Source organism: Ambystoma mexicanum, chromosome 2q, assembly GCF_040938575.1.
Source record: "Ambystoma mexicanum isolate Mex_15411 chromosome 2q, UKY_AmexF1_1, whole genome shotgun sequence".
Classification (NCBI taxonomy): domain Eukaryota; kingdom Metazoa; phylum Chordata; class Amphibia; order Caudata; family Ambystomatidae; genus Ambystoma; species Ambystoma mexicanum.
Window position 1 is genome coordinate 310,253,278 of NC_090924.1, and position 16,868 is coordinate 310,270,145.

General features: G+C 43.2%; 1 protein-coding gene across 1 annotated transcript in view; it reads left to right on the forward strand.

The window, feature by feature from the left end:
* The window catches only part of LOC138568695 (uncharacterized), a 1,243,988-nt gene that overhangs the window by 653,965 nt on the left and 573,155 nt on the right, over positions 1–16,868 (forward strand). Inside the window, exon 81 of the mRNA XM_069646472.1 lies at positions 13,635–13,720. Coding sequence (XP_069502573.1) covers positions 13,635–13,720 — 86 coding nt within the window. The remainder of the gene's footprint in view (positions 1–13,634; positions 13,721–16,868) is intronic.

Consider the following 16,868-nt stretch of genomic DNA (forward strand, 5'->3'; position numbering starts at 1 on the left):
TCTGAATCTAGGGAGTGGCTCCAGCCCCACCCAACAGGAAATGTAGTTCCAAACAGAAGAGGATCAGAGGCTCAACTGGCAGGCAAGTAAGCAGCATGGTCTGCTGCAGGTAAGTCCACCCAAGCATTATGAGCCCGGCGCTTCCAGCGCTGGGACTGGGCATATTTATGAGCCTGGTGCCACTGGCGCCAGGACTGGGTCCAAAAGGTCCCAATTGGGACTGGTTGGCACTCGGAACCTGGGTTATGGATCTGCTTCCAAGGGAGTTGGGAAAACCCTGACCTTTTGGAAGCAGAGATCATGACAGGGGGCGATTGTGATGGGAGGGGACTTTAATATCGCCTGGGACCCAAGGTTGGACAGATCGGGATCCAATCACCAGGGTCAGAGAACCCCTTCAAAAGGCCTATGGCAAAAAATCAACAACTTAGCACTGGAAGATGTCTGGCAGAATATGAATGGGGGACAAAAAGGCTTTGCATATTTCTTGCATGTTCACAATACCATGTCAAGGATAGATTACCTATGGGTCTCGACAGGGTTACTGGGGAAGATACGACACTCGGAGATAGGCTCCATTTCGCTCTCAGACCAGGCATTAATGTGGGCAGACATGTCACTGACACAGGGACATGCAGGGCTATGTTAATGGCGACTCCCAATGGATGTAATTAGGGACCCAGTTATGGGGAACACACTTAGGGAACACATCGTAGAATATCTAGCATGGAATGACCACCCTGAGACATCCAGAGAAACACTATGGGAAGCCCTAAAAGCAGTGACAAGAGGACACCTTATTGCACTTAAGACCCAGAGGAAGAAACAGAATAGACAATGGGAAGAGGAATTAGAAGCAAACATAAAGGCGATCCATGACGAAATTCAGCAGCCTTCCAATAAACTACAAAAAGCTTTGAGGCATGTACAGGGGCAGTTGGATTCTCTTCGCACCAAAAATGCAGAGAGAGACCTACAACATGTAAAACACGGGTACTATATAAAGGTGAATAAAGCCGACAAACTCCTGGCCAGGCAGCTGAAAGAGAAGAAACAGAACCAGGCAGTAAAATCTTTAATGGACGATAAGGGGCAAACGAAGATGGTAACGTCTGAAATAGGGGATATATTTCAGCAATTTTATCAAAACCTGTATTCCTCGGACCACCCCAACGAGGAACGGCAATCTGTCGATTTAGATGGAGTCTACCTACCGGTGATAACAGAGGAGGAAAAGCAACAACTAGATAGGGAGATCACAGTGGAAGAGGTGAATAGGGCGATTCAGGACCTTCCCAGAAACAAAGCTCCGGGCCTGGACTGCTATTCAACAATAAACAAAGATATATTAGCCCGAGTCCTCACATACCTATTTAATACATTCAAGAAAAAGGGGAACATAACAGAATTCATGAACGTGGCAAAATTATTGGTCTTCCACAAGCAGAGGAAAGATCTGCAACTCCCGAGCTCTTATCGCCCAATAGCGCTGATTAACTTAGACGCAAAACTATACACTAAAATCTTGGCTATGAGACTGGCACAAGTCCTCCCGAAATTGATCCACCAGGACCAATCGGGGTTCGTCCTGGGCAGGCAGACACACAATAACATCAGAAGGGTAATACATCTGGTGGAAAAAATAGGGATAACACGATCCCCAGCCATAGTTTTAGCGTTTGACGCAGAGAAAGCGTTCAACCACGTTGAGTGGTCACTCCTCTTCCAAATATTGCGGAAAATGGGCTTGGGGAAAACCTTTATAGCTATGGTTCCGGCCAACTATAACACCCCAACAATACGGGTACCAGTGAATGGAGGGCTATCCAAGAAAGTACAGATCGAGAGAGGGACAAAACAAGGGTGACCCCTATAACCCCTCCTATACGCAATATTTCTGGAGCCCCTACTGGCACAAATTAGAGACATGTAGGAAATAAAAGGAATAGAAAAGGCAGGGCACGTGCATAAAATAGCCACATACGCGGACAACATGTTGGTGGTCCTGGGAGATCCAGAGAGATCCCTCCTGATCCTTATGCAGGAGATAGAGATATATGGATCCCTATCCGGGTAAAAAATAAGCAGACAAATGTCAGAAATCCTGGTACAAGCGGGGAATGGAGCACATTTCGAAGAAGTAGCATCGGCCCTACAATTGAAGGTAGCAAAGAAGGGGGTCAAATATCTGGGGATCACTCTGACCGGAAGGATAGACGGACTATATGTCCAAAATTATCCTCAACTGCTGGACAACATTAAGCAGGATCTAATGAGATGGAACCCATTATCAGTATCATGGTGGGGCCGAATAACGGCAGTAAAAATGACCATCTTACCCAGACTCATGTATATGTTCCAGGCATTACCGATTAAAATCCCACCATCCTTTTTTAAATCTCTGTTGAAAATAATCACAGCACACATATGGCAACAACAAAAAAAATAACAGAATTTCTAGCGCAGCCCTCACGGCACAGAGAAAAGAGGGAGGATGTGCCCTCCCGCACTTCAAGAAATATTATGAAGCGACCCAACTATGGGTGTTGAAAGAATGGATACCAGATAGGGCGCAGAAAATGTGGGCAGCACAAGACAGAGCAGTAGCTACCACCCCCACTAGACATCTCCTCTAGCTAGGAAAACAACATAGACACACCAATGTACGAATCAGTGAAATCATGAGAACGACCCTAAGTATTTGGGACAAAAACACACAAAAAGAAACATTAACTAAAGACCCAGCCCCCTTTATGCCCCTATTCAATAATCCAGAATTCCCGCTGGCAATGGAGAAAGGGTCATTCCGGAAGTGGGAGGAGGCGGGATGTAAGATGGTAGGGGACATGTATCAGACGCAGCAGATAAGATCATTTGCAGAATATACAAGACAATATGAAATGAACGCCAATGACAGATACAAATACGAACGATTATACCACTGGTCAAGCACCCCATGCATCAAATACCCGGCAAAGAGAGAATGTTCGAATCGTACATCGTGACACACCCAGGTACAAACAGTTTGTCTCAAGCACCTATAATTTTATAAACACACTAGAAGAAGAAGTGAAATGGCAATATATGAAGAGATGGGAGAGGACACTCAAAGGCACGCTCCGAAAGACATGGTGGGAATACATATGGGGGGTGATACCTAAGCTCACGAGGGCTATCCAGACCAGAGAAATGTGGATGAAAATACTAGTGCAATGGCACTACACGCCAGAAAGATTCCACTCAATGTATAAAAACTCCCCAAATAAATGTTGGAGGGAATGTGGAGGGGAGGGAGACTGACAGCACATCTGGTGGGACTGCCCGGCACTACAGCAATACTGGACAGAGGTAAAAACCCAGATGCTCACAATGTTCCTGGGCATTGTGGATCCTGGGGAGGAAGTACGGTTATGCGGGCTCTGGGACCCCCAGGACGGCCAACTAAACATGGTGCAGAAACGCAACTTTATGGGACTACTCATAGGGGCATGGTTGGAAATAGCCCAAAAATGGAAACAGAAACACCCACCTGTGCCAATGGACTGGATAACAAGAGTCTGGTCACACCTAGCCATGGAACGTATAACTTATAACTTCCAAGGGCAATATCAAAAATTCAGAACGGACTGATGTATGGCCTTGGAATTTCTCCAAGGGGACTACATGGAACAATGGTGCCCGCATAAAATAAGGATATTGGACATGTTCAACTAAACGAGGGAAAGAGACAGCTCAGCGCGCATGGAGAACATCCGGTGGGAGGGGAGATGGGGAAAGGAGATTCGAATGCCTGTATATCTATGTGGAATAATGATATGATGCAATGTTGTTTGAAATTAATAAAAATAAGTTTGAAACAAAATAAAAATTGGTGACTGTCTCCTCCCTGCATTAGTTTACGGTGATGACAGGGTCATTTTGGCAAGAACTCCACGTGTCCTCCAATTACAGATGACTGCATATAAAAACTTTGAGTTCTCTTGATCTGAAAATCAATGCAGAACTATCTGCTTTGATGATCTGCAATGAGGGCAGAAAATTAATTAAGCACCCTTCATTTTCACTGATTCCAGCAAAATCCCTTGGGTGTCTGAGTTTGACTAATTGGGGTTACGATTGGCTTACTGGAAAGGCCCATTTGCTCAAACAATCTGGCAAAATGCAACAAACGATTGTCGGTGTGTTCCGATTCTTGAAAACATGTAGGGCGCACCCATTCTGGTGCCATTAGAGGTACATAAAGCAAAGTCGCTAGCAGTAGCAAGATATGGCTTGTACATATGGGGCTTTTCCAATCCCTCCACTCTCCAGTGTATTTAAAACAATCTTTTAAAGAAAATTCGATGCTTACCCCCGTTCCAAACCCAATTATGAAACACACCTCTAATTGAACATAGGTTTCCTTTAGGATGACCTGTACTAAGAACCTATCCTCTATTGTTTCCGTATTTGGAAAAACAGCAAGGCCACAGTAACCTACTTGCTTATCAACTCTCTTGCCTCAAAACAGTGGTATTTAGAGGTGACATGGATTTGTTACATAAGTAATTTTCTGTAAAGAACACATGTACACGACTACTTTAGCAGCCCTTGCTAAATTGAAGCTTCAAGTTGTACTATTTGAAAGCTTCCTTCAAGTCTTTTTTCAGGCTGAGAGAGAAACTAGGAAGCTAATAAAACCCTTTTATTATCTGTTAATTTGGTTCTGGGCTACTTGAAGTGATTTCTTTAGGGACAAGTCACCTAACAGCAGAGCAAGATTCAACTGCTTACCATAAAGAGCAGTCATTGCTGGTTGAGTGGGACCCGAAGGACAGTCTAGTTGCCCTATTTGTCAGGCTCCAACTGAGGACTTATTGCATTTTGTATTGCTTTCTCCTGCAAATACAAACATTAGATGGCACACCTTGAAAATCATCCTACATGAATCTGGTATCAGCCAATGTTGACCCGCACTCTGTTACCTGATAATGGCAGAGTCCCCACAAACTGGATGGGCATTACTGACCTATTTCCGCACTGCCCTTAAAATAAGACACTCCTTTATGAAATAATTCACGCTGTAACATCATCCTATTTCTGCCGCTGTTACCCCAGTTGGGAATTATGTAAACTGGGGCATTCAGGCACTATAATCCAACAAGCTTTCTCCTTATGTAGTTTACATCTTTTTTACACTTGTTGGCGCTAATTCTGCTAATAATAATTTCAAATAATTGTACATATTGTGAGACAGGCATGGTATCAAGAGAGACACAGGGGGTCATTCCGAGTTTGGAGGTAGCCATGGTGCTATTAGCGCTATGGCTGCCCCCAAATTCGGGTCCGGGTCTGGGTAGTCAGAATGGGGACTTACCGGGTCATTCCAACCTTGGAGGACCCGGTAAGTCCCCATTCTGAAAACCATTCCCCATTCGAGCAGCCATAGGGCTCAATGGGAATGGGGAAGGAGCTAATAACGGGCCCGCAAATTGCAGCCCGTTATTAGCTACCTGGTCCCTTAACGGGTCCCGCTAAGGGCAGCTGGTAAAACCAGCCGGCCCTGGTGGGACCTACTAAGGGACCTCGGAATGCAGCGGTAGGGTGTTAACAGCACCGGCATCCTTACCGGTGCCGTTAACCCCTTACCGCCAGGGTCAGAATGACCCCCACAGACTCAAAGATGACAGGTTCCAAAACATTTATTTAATAAGGTTTCGGGGTTGGTGTAATACCTAACTGGCCCTAACTCTAAAGGGATTGTTCCCTAAACTGATGTTTCTAAGGGCTGTCGGTGTCTGTAAGTCCAAAATCAAAATCCATCTGTGTCTAAACTTATGCTTGCCCTCACTCTTTAACACAATGTAATAGGAAGTCTTCTTAAAGGAAAAATAGTGGTTCCAAAAAGAAATATAAACCAAGGCTGGTTTCAGGTGGTCTTCTCACCGGGTGTAGTTTTGCCAACGTCATAAAAATCTGTACAATCAAAAAGGGTTGTTCGTTAAAAATTCTCCAGAGGGTTCTTGCAATATTTGCAAACAACTTTCAATGTCGCTGGTTCCTTGGGAGTCCCTTCGCCAAGCTTCTATTCTTCCAAGTTTCAAACAAATCAAAACATAACAAAGTTCATTTTAGAGTTCTCAGGGTTCTTTTACCCAAGCGTATGTCTCTCTGTTTCAAGAATAAGTATTGAACTCGGTTGGGCCTCTAAGGGTTCCCTTTCCCAAGATTAGGCCTCTCTATTTCAAACACAAGTTCGGCTTGTCAGGATGTATCCTTCCTCACATACCACAGCCCCCCTTACAAAAAATTGAGGAATCCTGTGTGCTCACAACGTTTGTTTACCTTTCTCTTATATACAGTTTCTTTCACATAGAATCCTTTCAGGGGTAGAATCAGAGTCTTTCGAAAGCATCAAGTTCTTTACTCCTCCTAAGCACGACCATTCTAATTTTCAGCCCCTCACTTTATTTCTTGTACTTGTCTTCCTTTTTAACCTTTTATATTGAGGTGCTTCCTGCACCCCTTCATATCTCTCTGTGTTTCTTTCACTTTGTCGTGCAGACTTGCACCTTTCTTTGCTTTACTTTCTCTGTGTTGCGCCTTGCACACTTGCACCTTCTTTCTGTCATGCACACTTGCACTTGTCCTTTTCTTTTTCGTGCTGCTTGCACACTTCTTTCACTATTCTGTGCACTTGCTTCCTCCTTCGGGTCGTTCATACCCCTTTTCTTACTTCTATCTCTCTTTATATATGTTTACTCTGCACTTCGCTTTATTTCTGCGCCGCTTGTGCGTTTAAATGTCTTTTTCCATTCCTTGTTCCTTCTTTCTTACTTTCTGTCCTTTCATGCTTTCACTCTTGCTTTACGCTCTCTGACGCTTTACAAAATCTTTTCTTTCTCCCTTACCGCTCCAGGCAACCGCACGCTTCCCGGGTTTCTCTCTCTCTCTTGTTCGAAATTAACCAGGTAGCATAGCGGTGGCGAGCGGTCTCTCTGGGATGCTTTGGGTCGAGGTCAGGGTCTCTCCACCTGCCCCTCAGACACCCTTGGGACCGGCACACGTCCCAACAGAACAAGCATTTCTTTGAACACTATAAGCAGGATACAGGCTGCTTTGTTCCGGCTCCCAAGAGACACAGCTCCCTAGCCACGCTGCAGCCCTCACAAACACCAGGCCAGCGTCTCGGCACACTGTTCTCCTCCGGATCCTCCAGGCTTCTCTTCCTGCAGCCCCCTGCTCCTTGGCTCTTCTGGTCCAGTGAGCATCCCCAGCTCGCTCATCGCTTCTGGCAGAACTACACCTTTTAAATTGTAGGGGAGAGTTAAGTGGTCAGGTGTGCACATTTGTAGTCAAGTGCCTGACTCTATAAATGGGACAGCCTAATGGTGGAATGAAATTGCCCTCTCTTTGTATCGCCATGTTTTTCCTATGGGTAATCTTCATTGCTCCCGGTCACCCCTTTTTCGTCCCAGCACATGTTGGCAATGGAGAGGGGGAGACAGGACAAGAAATTGATATTTAAGGGCCAAATCATTACAAAGATAGAGGAAAGAAGGGGGTCGCCTGGCGATTACCTCCGGTGATTTCCTTTCTCTCTGGACTAAGCCAGGGGAAGAGAACTAGGTGGTGAGGTTAAAATTATGTGTTTGTCTTATCTGGCCCTCCTCCTCATCGGTTTCTGTTCTAATACGAACTTCCACCTCCTCCTGGGATTAGGGACCCTGGTTCCTGAATATCCTACAAAGGCTTCTGGGAATTCCTCCTCCTTGCCGGCCGTCCCGTTGGAATATTGCGTCTCACCTGGGATACTCCCACGAGAACAACCCTGGGCTCCCCTACCCAGGTGCTCCTCCCTCGCTCGTCCATCCCCAGGGTTGTGATCCAAGAGCAAAGGCCATCCCCTGGCCACCTGAATAGAGGATTCTCAGGGTCTACATGTGAGAATACCCCTAGGTTTCTCACAATATGTACTAATACCCTTATCCATTTTCCTTTTTATGTTTTACATTTTATATTTATTAATCTGGATTTATTCTTTGCTATTGGAATGATGCAGGATTGTTTTATGACTGTATTTTTACAGTCGAAATACACTTTATTGATTGATTGATTGATTGATTGATTGATTGATACTAGCACTCTGATAACTCACAATGTTTTCACATGAAGGTGTTGTCTGTGCAACCACCGGGACAGTGGCATTCATAAGCAGTACCAACTGGGGAGTCCAGCCCTACCAATAGTTAAGTAAATCCCAGACAATGAACATTAGACAGCAATAGACAATTAAAAACTCCTATGCTATGGTTACTTGTGCAAATACCAGGACTACAACTCACTGAAAGATATCTATTAAATTAACTGATTGACAGGCTGCTGGTATGGCATTCTCTGCACCTTCTAAAAAGACGACAATTATCTCTGTTAAGTATTTAACCACAACACAACAATTCTTTGATCCCTGTATTATAAACAGTTCTACCGTTAGGAATGTTGGATTTACCCCGGACAACACGTTTATGCTTCCTAATGTTAAAGAAAGGTCTTACCTAACAACCTTTTTCTGAACTATCTCTCCACCCTGCTGGAATTTATTGAATCTTGTAATAATCATGTTTCCTATGAACTCTGACTCACATTTTAGCTTATAGAACGCCGGTTATCAAAACCTGCCACCATTATGTGCAAGTACACTGGCATCTCCTTCGTTTACAATTTGAAATGCTTGCGGCACAAATCATACATCAATACCCACAAAGTTATCTCTGCACCCATTAAGGTTGAATGATCCATATGCAGCATGCATGTACATGTTGCCATAGTAATAAGGAGGACACCATTTTATCCTTGCAAAACAAAGGGTATAGGCTTTGTCACAATGTTCCATTTGCTTCCAGCTACGCATATTTACTTTTTAACTCCCTTAACCTCTCCATAGGGCTTTGCCATCTGATCTTCCCTATCTTTTTCCTTGGATCTGATTTCTTCCATCGCTGCAACAAAACATTTCAGTCTAAGTGGTGTACATGCAAACATAACCCTGTTTCATCCTAAATTATCAACAAAGAGTCAGATGTTAACTAATAGTAGCTGTTCCTCAAGTTATACAATTGCTAAGATCTAGAAGAAAGCAACATGCTGGGCATCCATTTTCACAATGTGGAATTAATGTTCAGAATCGTGTCACTGTATCTGTGAGGCAGTCTATGGGACACACATTTGTTAAACCTTCCTCATCATCAACCTAAGTAAAGATTTGTTCTGCTTCTGCCTACACTCATTCGATGTGTTTAATGTAATGTATGCATGTGATCTCACTTTACAGTTCCTAACTGTTTTTCTGTTGCATCTCAAGCACATTTTCATGAACCATTGTTGGATATTCTTTTCTTTAGCTTGATCATTCTTCAAATTGAGGAGCAGGGTGGGGGGCATTAATCCTTTGTGGTACTATTAGTTATGGACTGCTGCTACTATGCCCTTCTTATTGCTTTGGACTTAAAGCAATTTCAATAAGAATTTCTTCAAAATGTTTCAAACTGTTCATAAAATCCATTGGGCTTCTGGTTATTGTATTAATTTTAACATGGTGGCTAAAATTAAGGAAGAATTAACTGAGTCTGAGAAACCTTTTCTTGAAAATTCCATCATCCCAGATACTAAAACAAAGCTTGAAGCAATCAACAAAAAGCTAGATGACTTCACGCACTTTAACCTTATGAAAAATCATAATAAATTTAGGAAGGATATTGAAAACATTTCTAAAGAAGAATGGTATCCTTATCTATCACCAGATTATTTTACTCCATTTGGGCAGTTTGGAAAGCCGAGCAGGGATACACATGGAACCCAAAAGAAAAAAGTGTCACGTTTTCTGACACCAGCAGCTTATCTAATGAAGATGAAACTACTCCATTGCAAACAAATAATCACATATTTTTAGGAAGAGGCCAAGTATGGGGACACCATACAGCACATCAACAGAATTTTCTGAATCAATGAGCAGCAGGGATGTTCCACACACGACAGAGAGCATACAGGAGGTTGACATTTCTATATTTAACCTCTTTTCATGCATCCTGTCAGAAGTACACAAAAATGGGAAAATGCAAAAATGATTGATGCCCCAAATGTGCAAGTGATAAAGGTACCTTTTTCCACATGATTTGTTAATGCAAGGTGTTGGGGTGGTCATTGGATGCTGAGCAGAAATTGATCATTTTGGTAGCTTAGGGACGACAGAGATTGGACCAGATATATTACGCAGTTTCTAAACATTGCCTTCATTTTATCTAAAAGGGAAATTTCTGTTCAATGGATTCAATCTGAGCCACCATCAACCTCTAGATGAAGAGTGGGTATGCACAAGATAATGGAATGTGAAAGACTAGTCTACAAAAATGGGATGTATGCAATAATGTGGAAACATTTGGGATACATAGACAAAGAGGAACACTACTACACCACACTTAGATGAAAATACTAAGATAGCCAATTTGATGCACCTGAGGAATGGTGAGGTTAGTCTATGCATTGCACACAACATATTTATGAGGATCACTAATACACCGCACTTAGGTGACAATATGATGATAGCCCTTGCACTTGGAGGATTTTGAGGGAAGCTAAGGTGTTTCTTTTAGAAGAATGGTAAAGCTAGCTTACGCGTTGCACACAGTGGATTTATGAGGCTAGCAAATACAATGCACTTACATGAAGTGTGGGGGTGGACAAAGTATTGCACTTGAATGATTTTTTGAGAGTGACCAGTGTGTTGTACCCAGATGAATTGCAAAGCTAGCCAATATGTAGTACTCAGATAAGTTATTGAATTAGCCTATGTATTGCAGTTGAGAACTTTCTTGCATACCCCTCAAGTACCACACACTCCATAAGGGACAGCAAATTGCACGCAAAGCACACAAAACACACATCCAGCATAATAAACACTCGCAAACAACAAACAATCCCTGACACTGGGCCTTACCCTCTGGTTACAACAAGCCAGTGTGTACAATCAAACTCACTCAGAAAACCGACTCGCCCAGGACGCCAGTTCCTCCTGGTTACTCAAGCATCAACAGAAGAGCACAATTCTTATCCTATCCCACTTCTCTCACTACCCCAACCCTCACCCTCTTTCTTACAGAGCCACGTGGGTGCCTGGAGACTATGCCAATGGTAACAGCGTGCACTATGAGACAACTTAACATAACATAACAAACCATTGAGACTGGATAAAAAATAAACTGTTGTATGATATTATTTGGTATTTATAACGTGCCTGTACACAAATGTTTCTAGGTGCCACAAGACAAGGAAGGAGGAGACATAGGGCCTCATTAGGACCCAGGCGGTAAGGGGTTTGCGGCGGCGTAAACAGCGCCGACCCTTACCGCCTGATTCCGAGGTCCCTTAGCCCCATGGAGGTTTTAACACCTGCTTTTAGCAGGTGTTAAAATCCATGGCGCTAAGGGACCTTGTTGTTAATTACGCCACCGTAATTTACGGTGGCGTAATTAACGCCTTCCCCACTCCCATTATGCCCTATGGGGCAAAAATGGGAATGGGGAAGGGTAAATGGGTTAATGGGGACTTACCGCCCCACTCACCTCGGAATGGGGCGGTAAGTCCGCCAACCACCATGGCGTAAACGTAGTTTACGCCATGGTGGTAAAGGTACGACCCAGGCGGTAACTTACCGCCTGGGTCGTAATGAGGCCCATAGGCCCTCATTCCGAGTTAGGACTACACCATGGAGTAAATAGCTCCATGGTTGGCAACCATGGAGCTATTTACTCCATGGAATACCGGCATGGTGAATGGAGTAATTAGCGGTCCATTCCAAGGTTGGATGGACCGGTAATTCCCCATTCACCATAGCCCTTCCCCATCCCCATTTCTGCCCCCATAGGGCTCAATGGGAATGGGGAAGGAGGTAATTACGGCACCGTAAATTACGGTGCCGTAATTTACTCCAAGGTCACTTTGCGGGTCCCGTAATTTACTCCTGCTAAAAGCAGGAGGTAAAGAGGGACCCGCAAAGGGAATTCGGAATACGGAGGTAAGGGATTACCGCCATCGGTGCCCTTACAGGCGCCGGTAATCCCTTACCTCCAACCTCGGAATGACCCCCATAGAAAAGACAGGACAACGATCCTGTCCTCGGCCTTGTGTCATTCTGATCGTGCAAGTGCAACAACAAAAGTGCAAGGGGAAAGGGAGAGGGGGAAGTGCAGAGAGATGTAATAGCTTTGGAGGGTGGGTACTCTCACAGTACTGTATTTATGTGTCTATCATACTTTTAGTTCAACTGATATTGCTGAAAACGGGGCTGAGGTGGGAAGGGAATATTGCATTGCTTGGTCATTACTTTTTTCAAAATCCAAACAAAAGTAAAATACAAACGGGCTCATGTTGAACGTAGGGTAAACGTACTGCCTAAAGGTGATGCTTAACATTTGTGCATTAAGTTTACAATACACCTCACGTTCATTCATTTGTATAGTGGAAAGGGTTCACGGATCATAATTAATTAATTTGCCTCCCCTCCCCGCCAGACAAATAAATACTCAAGCATTTTCTATGGAAATGTTTGCTTTTTGCATCAGCAAAAAGCCGGCAGATCCAAAGGAATCCATTGCAAACGCCCCCTCCCTCCACTTTACATCACTGTGTTGCACTCTGATGATGCAAATGATGAAATGTATGCAAGGGGAACCTGTTAGCACAAGTGCAAACATGACAGGACCAGCTAGCGTAAATTATGGGGAACTCAAACATGAGCCTCAAAGTATTGCGAGACAGTGTGCAAGTCATGATACATTCTCTTGTGGAAGTAGATAAAAGGAAAGTAAGATTGTGTCAGTGGCAGCATGTTCTTTTGTGGCTAGGCTGCCACATGTTAACATTGTTTAAAAATCATGTTAACATTGTTTAAAAATCATTTTCGGATTCCCTAAAGTGTTACGCCTATTTTAACACCACTTTTTGCACTCCAGTGAGCTTTGTTCGTTTTAGAAGGCAGAGTGGAGACACAGAATGTGTGGAAAAACATTGCATTCCAATTCAATCCACCAGCTGTTAAATGATGCAGATTGAATAGGAATCCATGCTAAATGCCTCTTCCGAAGTGTACATTGTGGGAGGCATTTACACTTCTTGTACAACGAAGAGCAAAACATGTGTGTAAACCTGACTTCTATGGGTTTAAGAGACATTGGGCCTGATTCACAAAATGTTTTTCAAACATCCCATTAAAAACGCTTTGTATATCATGCCCGTTATTTCTGTTTGAACTTCGCAGTGCGAAATAAGAAAATTGCACAGCGGGGAGCCAAGTGCAGTTAAGTGCACACATTGGCAGTCCCCTTCGTGCAATTTGGAGATTTTAAAATGAACCCCATAATGTTCCAGATCCTGCATGCGATCCATCACGGTGTTGCCAGTGACAAGGCTGCATACATGCAATTGAAACAATGGCACTGAGACTTCATATGCATTTTTCAATAGCTCTGCACAGTACCATCCATAAGAACAATTCACAGCCCAGATAGACAGTGGCAGCATGCACATGTATGATACATATCCAAATAAATAATGAGTGTCAATTTATATTGATTGTTTTTTTTACACATTTTATTTTGCAGTTGAGTTGCATAACAAAGATACTGCCAGTAAAAGGCACTGCTGCAGACATTGAAAATTACCCAAAGAATGTCCTGTTATATATTGGGTAAGTCGGGACAATTTACTGTTAGTGACTATCTCCCCTTTACTGCATACATTGCAAACGCAACTGTTTCTATGCCACATTCAAATGTGAAGACTGGGGATTTGTTACTGAATATTTGTTTTCCTTTTCCGTTACCTCAAAGAATGTTTTTGAAGCTTGAATTGTGTGCAGACTCTTAAAATGGTTTGACATTTCAGAGAGATTGTGGGCCTCATTACGAGTTCTGCTGTGTGGCCAAAAACAGTGGTAATGCAGTGGAAAAGGAGTTACTACTGCATTACCGCACCGCCGAACTATGAGTTTGGAGATAAAGCAAAGGAAAAACCTCCAGCAGAATGCAACGCTGGAGGTAATTCCTCTGCTTTACTGCCTAAAAAGAGCCAAATTGGCAGAATACCGCCAGTGGTTATTCTGCCAAAATCCCCATGGAGTCCTATAGACTCCAATAAATGGGCACTAACACTGCATACCACCACTTGTAATCCGGCAGTAATCCCGCTGGACGAAGTGGGGGTAACGATAAATCAATTTGGTGGTATTTCGGCAGATTTACCGTCAAAATACTACCAAACTTGTAATGAGACTGTGTGTCTGGCAGACCAAAGGTCTGTGAGTCTCATTACATGTTTGGTGGCAACAGTGAAACAGGTGGGAGCTAATTTTCTTCAATTGAGTAATTTGGCAGCAGGGAGCCGTTATGTGTTGACATACAATTAGGCAGCTCACCGCCACCAAATTTTCGTCATTTGCACAGAGGAATGCAAAAGTGCAGGGCAAAAGGGGGTGTACGTGTGTACGTCACCTTTTGCCCTGCGCTTTTACATTCCACTGTACAAAGTGAGGAAACGCTGCCTGGCATGATTTCATGGCAGGCAGCGTTTACTTTTAATTGTGAGTGCCGGTTGCCATGCGGCTATGCCATGAGCGTATGGGAAGCAGTGTTCAAAATTACAATTAAACCCTGCCCGACATGCAAGAATGTTGGGCAGGGTTTAATTGCAATTGTAAATGCTACCTGCCATGCAAGCATGGCAGGCATCATTGTCAATAGATCCCTATGTTGTCCGCCTTTTTCTATGCTGGTGCGTATAGCCGACAAACTCCATAGGGATCTCCAGCATTTGCGCTGGCATGAAAATCCATGACGCTGCAAATGCTGAAGCAGTTGTGTGTTAAAGAGGAAGAAAGGCAGCAGTATGTTGCGTTCCACCCTCCTCTCCACCATTCAAATGAATGACAATATGGGGTAACGTTAATGGAAGGCATAAAAGGCTTTTACGCCTTCAGTTAGCGTTAAGCCCAATACAAAATGAGATCTGTAGTATTTCCAAATATCTCCTGTTTTAATGATCCTCCTGATTATTGTTTACTAATAATAGGGAGATAATAGCTTCATCATATGCAGGGTGTTATTACTGCCACATAAATGGCAGTAACATCGGCGATAATACCTCCATTGCTGAATGAAGTTCTATTGAACTACAGAATTGGGAGTAACAATAATTCATAATGAGGCAGAGATTCACCATTTACCACCAGCAGTAATTCAGTTTGGTAGTGTTGGCTTTGTTAATACTGCCAAACTTGTAATGAGTTCCTTGGTCTGTGTCTCACCAAAGCCTCCTTAGGTTAAAGATATGGATAGCCTTTCTTATAGGCTGCTGTATAGAGCAGGCAGAGAACATTATAGAGGAGTCTGTCCTGGGCAGGTAGTCAGCCAAAGACATGGAGTTCAGGGGATGTGTAGTCAGTGTGGGTTCTTCCTTCGGTGTAGCGATGAAAGAATTGTTTCTGGACAATAACAACAGCCCACATGTGATCAAGCAACAGGTCGGTTGCGAAACGCGTAATACGAGCTTTGTCTCCCTGCACAGGGATTCAATAATAAAGGACTATGTGCCAATCTAAGGATTTTTTCCTGTATTCATTCATACATTTGGAGGTGGAGGAGTGCATCTGCAACGTGTGTTTATGCAAAGACTTTTTTTGCTTGTGCATATATATATATATATATATATATATATATATATATATATATATATATATATATATATATATATATATATATATATATATATATATTTTTTCTTTTTTTTTTTTTTTTTTTTTTAAACTTTTACACGGCCTGCAATAGCGGGCGTGTAGTCATGGTTAAGTTGCTCAACTCATAGGAAGAGCAGTTTTTGAGTGGCTTATAAATTTGGCGTCGTTCAACAAATCGTCACCAACTTTTGCACCTCGGAATTGTTTTGGGAAGTTTGGTGCTGTTTTTTCAAGGGGGGGCAAACTTATAGTGGGGGTCCCAAAACCTTTGAAATCCTCATAATCATAATGGAAAAAAGAAATTGCTCACGCCTACAGCCCTAACCCTTTGGACGGATTAGCACCAGACTTGTGCGAGGAGTGGCAGCTTGGTCCAGAACGCGTGCTTTTGCAAAGTTGGTGTGAATCCAACCAGTAGTTTTTTTTAAATGGCCAAAACGAATGTAAAAAAATAATTGTGATATTTGTGTCTGGTCTGCAGAGTCATTTCCTGATTCGGTGTCAGCCGACACCTCTGCACCAATCAGAGGGCAGCATGGTGTTTGCGGACATCAAACACGGTTGGTTGTTGATAAATGTGAGCTGCATCATATTTTTTTAAACTGTTGCCATATTGGCTACGCGGACCACAACCTTTTTCCACAGACAACGCAGTGAGAACAGACTCTGGAAACTACATTATGGGATGTTCTGTGGCTGAAAGAGTGTCTGGGAAGGATGGGGGAGTAGAACAAATTTAAGATGGAGAAGTTTTTATAGGTGAAAAAGGGTGTGCAGGTGCCACTGAGTCAGCGGTCAATTGTACTGTCCACAGCCATATTCTGAGCCACGGACACTAACATTTGTTCGCAGACACGAACATGTGTCCGCGGACGCTTTTGGGAATGGGAGGGGTTCTAGGTGAGTCATGTTATTTGAAGGTGTATTGTGCGTATTTATGATGTGGTTGATTTCTATTGTTGTGGCCGGGGCATGTGTGCAGATTCTTGGGGGTCAGAGTAATATGTGTATAGTAATTATAGGTACTCAAGGGAGAGTATGAATCGTGACACTAGGCATGCCACAACAATATGTATATAGTAATTATAGCTATTCCACAGTGAGT